Source organism: Macrosteles quadrilineatus, unplaced genomic scaffold (assembly GCF_028750875.1).
Source record: "Macrosteles quadrilineatus isolate MER2022 unplaced genomic scaffold, UCM_ALF_1.0 Scaffold_4__1_contigs__length_99947679, whole genome shotgun sequence".
Lineage (NCBI taxonomy): Eukaryota > Metazoa > Arthropoda > Insecta > Hemiptera > Cicadellidae > Macrosteles > Macrosteles quadrilineatus.
This window is the reverse complement of record NW_026542597.1, coordinates 35651221-35657220: the sequence shown is the minus strand read 5'-3', so window position 1 is coordinate 35657220 and position 6000 is coordinate 35651221. Positions and strand designations below refer to the sequence as shown.

General features: G+C 37.6%; 1 protein-coding gene across 1 annotated transcript; it reads left to right on the top strand.

The window, feature by feature from the left end:
• Window positions 1-1742: 1742 nt before the first annotated feature.
• On the top strand, window positions 1743-5738 carry LOC128992846 (uncharacterized protein K02A2.6-like). Its single transcript, XM_054416589.1, has one exon. It carries the CDS (start codon window positions 1743-1745, stop codon window positions 5736-5738), a length of 3996 nt encoding a protein of 1331 aa, XP_054272564.1.
• The last annotated feature ends 262 nt before the right edge of the window (window positions 5739-6000 follow it).

The following is a 6000-nucleotide window of genomic DNA, read 5'->3' as shown; positions in this document are numbered from 1 at the left end:
TAAATTGTTCAGATTATTGAAAAGTTAAATATAAAATATTTATACATTATTGAGTTCTTCGTTTTTAAACGATTGCAAAAAACAAACGTGAGGTGGTCGTTCTTTTTGACACTTTCAGTTAAGTTCGTTTTTCAATGGTTTTGATGAATTTTTGAAAAGCATGTATTTTAAAACAGTAAAATGAATCAAACCTTTAATTGTTTAAAAGTGAAAGCTCAAACAACGTTCAAATATTTGCTATTGTTACATTCTCGAGTGTTTATAAGTCCAAATCAGCTATGTAAAAAGTAAAGAATGAAAAGTATTTTCTATCAAAATGTTTGTGAACATTAAACCAATAGCTTGTACTTAGAGTGAGTGCAAAAGTCGTTTCAATTTGACATAAACGATTTAAATGTTTGTTCTTTTGACCTGTCCAACTTTGAACGACCGACTGTCCTCGGTGGAATTAAAATACTTTTCAAGTTTCACAACTTGCATATTTAATTTCAATCCATACAACTAGTCACTTTTAACATTATTAACTTTCAGTAAACTTAAGAGCTGATGTTGATATTAAGAGTTTTTTTGCTCTTCTGAAAAAATTTCCAAACTGAAATTCGTCTATGTGACTGGAAGGGGACGTTGTGTTCAATGGCTGACCTTTAAACTACAGAGTGGTGGTGAAATAACAGAAATTTGAAAATATCAAACACCATACACCCCGTTTCCATGCCTCGATCTTGTTGGTTCGCGAACTCATTCAACTTGCCACTCTAAACGTTAATACCAAATTTAATCAAAATTACTCGAGATATCGTGTTCGAGGACACATATATATACGAATGTTAATGAATAGTGTTTTGACCGCTCGGGACATACGCCATGCCATGAGATTTATGTGGAATAGCTACTTCCCAAAAGGGAAATTTACTAAAACAAAGTGTAAAGCCTCACATTTTCTAATAATACGTATAATAAGCCTTTATAAAGTGGAAGACTATACACTAGGAATAATAAATTAATTAATGGAGTCCTTTTTTAGTGTGGCATAATTACATTCTCCTCTCTCTGAACATGTTCGAAAATTAACGCTTTGACTTTCCACATGACTGCATCATACGCTGGTTGAGCTTAATTTAGTTTTAAACTAGTTATGATCAAAACTCGACCGAAAATGTTGGAAACTATTATAATCGAATACATTTACATTTCCTCGATATTTCTAATATTCCAAACACTACCAATGACAATGGAAATTAAAATGCGTTGGATGGTTATTATAGTGATTTCTATTATGCTTTTATCATGAATTGAATCATAAACCTCTAGGTGAACGCTTGGTAGTAAAAAACTACATGTAATAATCGTAAATACATTAAAGGATACAATATTTAATTAATTTATTGGACGATAAAAGTAAATGCCACTGTGAAAGTCATTTTACGGGAGAAAAATGTGTTTCTCTGAAATGGTTGACTTTTAAAACATAAGAATGTCACTCGCACAGTTTAAACCTTTGAAGAGTCTAACACTAACACACAATGTCAGAAAATCATTAGTGAAACAATTTCAAAACAATCTTGGAAAATACCGACATAGCGTGTGTAGGATTATTGTTACCAGCTGAGTTATGAAGTATGAATCATCTGCTATTTGGTTTGTTTACATTATTTGTTTAGTTTTTGTAAATAAATAGTTTTTGGTTGAGTTTACTTAAAATGAGTTTTAATAATTAATTATTCTATATTGGCGACGAGAAAATGCCGAGGAAAACAGACCAGTCTCAGTATAGGAGTGTAATTGACTGTAGTAACATGTCTTGCGTACAAGATAGAATAAGCAGATTTTCATTTAAAGAGTATAATAGTGAACAATTGTGGGAAGACTACATAGCTCGTTTTGAGTTGACCTGCAGAGTTAAGGGACTGGGTGGTGCTAACACAGAAGAACAAGCGGCTCGGCGAGATCTTCTATTGGCAAATATCGGAGAGGAGCACCTCAGGGCACTGTCGGACCAGATGTATCCAAGGGCCTGGGAGGAGTGCACCTACGACGAAGTCAAAGAGGAAGCCAACCGGTTGTTCAAGCCTACAAGGACCCTTTTTGCAACAAGGTTTGAGTTCGAAAGAGCAATAAGAAAAGATGGTGAGACATTTATTTTGTTTTATAACAGATTGAAGTCTTTAGCTAGAAGTTGTAAATATGGAGATAGCTTAGATGAACGAGTACGAGATAGGTTTGCAGTAGGAAGCAACTGCCCAGAATTTGAAGTCGAAGTCAGACAAAGATGGCCCGAGGGAGTTAATAACCGAGGTGAGCGTGTTAAGTCAACAGTAGTACTAGAGTTAGCCCAATCTATGGAACGAGCGAGAGATGAAGTTTCCAAACATTCGTGTAAAAATGAGATTTTTAAAGTAAGTGACAGTAAGGAAAAGAGGAAACCAGAGGTACAGAAATCTACTGGCTTCAATAGGTGTTATAGATGTGGGTTTACACATGACCCTAGTGAAGATAGGTGTCCTGCTATTTCTGCTGTGTGCAAGAAATGTTCAAGGAGAGGCCACTTCGCAAGAATGTGCAAAAGTAAACATAATTTTTTCAAGAGAACAGATGGTAATTTGAGAAAAGTAGATGATTCTTGTGATCAAACTTACGATGATGAGTGTAGTTCTGATATTGATGTTAGCGGAACACAAATTAGGTCTGTCAAGAGTAAGGTTCCCAGAGCTACGATAGATGTAGAATTGAACGGGTATAATGTTAGAATGGAGTTTGATTCAGGAGCTCGGGTAAGTGCTATAAGTTTGTCTCTTTGGGATAAGATCAATTCAAGTGGCGAATCTCTAAAAAAGACGTCTGATGTAATCACTGGCTATGGGAAAAATAAGCTAGAAGTTATGGGTAAGGCTTTTGTGGACGTTACTTTACGTAATCGTACTAAGCGATTGCCAGTTATTGTATTACTAGAAGATGATGTTCCATTATTTGGGTTGCCGTGGAGTGTAGCTTTCAATCTTAGTTTGCCTAGGGAAGTTAGGGTTAGGCGTATTGATAATGGAAAGACAAATAGTAAAGAGACAGGCAAGAATGAAGAAAGTTGTAGAAAAGAGTTACAAAAAGAAGTTGTGACATTAACTCAGGAGTTTTCTGATCTCTTTCGTGATGAGCTAGGAACGATATCTGACTCTAATGAAGTTATCCATCTAAAAAGTGGAACAAAACCTGTATCTTACGGGGCACGACGAGTTCCATTCCCCTTAAGGGAGGCAGTGGAGAGAGAATTACGGCGATTAGTACAGGAAGGAGTTTTGGAAGCAGTGGATCCTTCCGAAACACCGATAGAATGGAGTACCCCAACTGTCAACGTAGACAAGGGTGGAGGTAGATTCAGAATCTGTGGCGATTTTCGTACAACCTTGAATCCAAACATAGTTCCGGAGAGACACCTCTTACCAACCTTTGATGACTTGACTTCCAAATTAACTGATGGAAAGATATTTTCAGTGATAGATCTTCGAGACGCGTACTTGCAAATGAAAGTACACCCTGAGTCACAAAAGTATCTTACAATAGCAACTCATGTAAGCTACTTTCGCTACAAAAGGTTGCCTTTTGGTCTTTCCTCAAGTCCAGCAAAATTTCAAAGGTACATGGAAAGTTTACTAAAAGGACTTAATGTTGGAGTTCTACTTGATGATATAATCATTTCTAGTAAGGATACGACCACCCATATAACCACTCTTAGAGAAGTTTTGAGGCGGCTAGAATCAAGTGGAATAAGAGCAAAACTGTCAAAATGTAAGTTCTTTCAGAAGTCTGTAAAGTATTTAGGTCATACAATAGATGGGAATGGTATTCATCCCTCCGAAGACAAAGTTGAAACCATAAGACACGCACCAAGGCCAAGAAACGTGAAAGAATTACGAGCTTTTCTAGGGGCACTAAATTTTTATGAAAGGTACATACCTAATCTTCATGCGATCGCTTCGAGCTTGCATAAGCTGACTGGTACGAAGACTAAATGGAAATGGACTGACACCGAACAAACTACGTTCGACAAGTTGAAGAATATCCTGTCATTAGAGAAGACATTAGTCCCATACGACATATCAAAGCCGATCATTGTTGAATGTGATGCTAGTGAACAAGGGGTGGGTTCAGTGCTGTTACATTTGATGCCGGATGGAACGGAAAGGCCAGTCATGTACGCCTCGAGGACACTAACGGAAGCAGAAAAAAGGTATGCTACAGTTGACAAGGAAGCACTGGCGTTAGTTTTTGCCGTGAAGAAGTTTAGACAATACCTCAGTGGAAGACATTTCAAGGTGAGGACGGACCACAAGCCACTTGAAAGAATATTTGGAATGCATCGAGATCTTACCAAAGTAGTAAACAACCGCTTGGTTCGTTGGGCTTTGTATTTAATGGAGTATGATTTTGAGATCCAGTACATCAAGGGACAGGATAATTGTGTGGCTGATTTTTTGTCTCGGTTTTCACTCAAGACACAAGAAGTATTAGATCCAGATGAGAGAGAGATTCGAGCATTGGTTCAGGAGAAAATTGACGTAGTTTATCAAAATCATGAACTTGTAAGAGAGTATAAGAAAGACCCAAATATGAAGAAACTTACAGACTACCTGGAGCATGGTTGGCCAAAAGATACAGAAAGCTTGCCATCATCTATGAAACCATATTGGAATAAGAGAGAAGAGCTGACATTAGAAAACGGCATAATCATGCGATTAGGAAGAATTGTGGTGCCACAGATTTTGAGAGAAAATGTATTGAAAGAACTCCACAAAGGACATCCTGGAATAGAGGCCATGAGATCCCTATCAAGGTATTATGTTTGGTGGCCTAATCTGAATAAGGATGTTGAGGTTTATGTCCGTAGATGCCACCCTTGCCAGAGTAACCGATCATTTGACACAGAAGTGCCTCTATATCCTTGGAATGTGCCAAGTGATCCTTGGGAAAGAATTCATCTCGACTTCGCAGGTCCATTTGACAACCGATTCTGGTTAGTAGGAATCGATGCTTACTCAAAATGGGTTGAGATCGAAGTTATGGACCGTACGACAACTGCTGCTCTTGTAAATAGATTAAGGACTTGGTTTTCGAGGTATGGTATTCCTAAAAAAATTGTATCCGATAATGGCACCCCATTCACGTCCCATGAGTTTAAGACTTTTTGTAAGAACAATAACATATGTCATGTCACATCAGCGCCGTATCATCCAAAAACCAATGGTTTAGTGGAGAGGATTATCAGAACCTTCAAGAGTCGATATAGTGCTTGCAAACAAGAAGGTCTCAGTTCATCACTTGCACTTTTACAAGTGTTGCTTGCGTATCGAAACACCCCACAAAAGGCCACAGGACAACCACCATCAGTCCTTTTCTATGGTAGAAGATTACCAACAGCTTTGGATAGGTGGAGGTGTAATAGCAGAGAGAGAATAGAAAATCAAGTGTGGCGACAGAAGTACTACCACGACTTAAAATCCAAACCAAAGGAGTTTTCTGCCAAACAAGAAGTGTGGGTTCAAAATGAAACGAAGAAGGGCTGGAGACCAGGAACAGTACAAGAAAGGACGGGAGAGCTGTCGTACACAGTTGTAGTTGGGGGAGATGTAAAGAGAAAACACGCTGACCAGCTGAGAGCAAGAGAAGGTGCAACTGATCCACCTCAATGGAAAATGCAAATGGAAACTGAAAATGATGATGTACATAGTTTCGGAAACTCAGCCTAAATTGGGTGGGGAGAAATGTAGGATTATTGTTACCAGCTGAGTTATGAAGTATGAATCATCTGCTATTTGGTTTGTTTACATTATTTGTTTAGTTTTTGTAAATAAATAGTTTTTGGTTGAGTTTACTTAAAATGAGTTTTAATAATTAATTATTCTATAGCGTGCTAGGTTAAAATGTCTCTACACTTAGTTTAAACTGTTGAATACGTTCCTAAAATAGTCCTGCGATAATTGGACTGAAAGAGTGCATCTTGAAAGTAAA

Coding starts and splice junctions, on each gene's coding strand:
- LOC128992846 (XM_054416589.1), top strand. CDS start 1,743: ATGCCGAGGAAAACAGACCAGTCTCAGTATAGGAGTGTAATTGACTGT.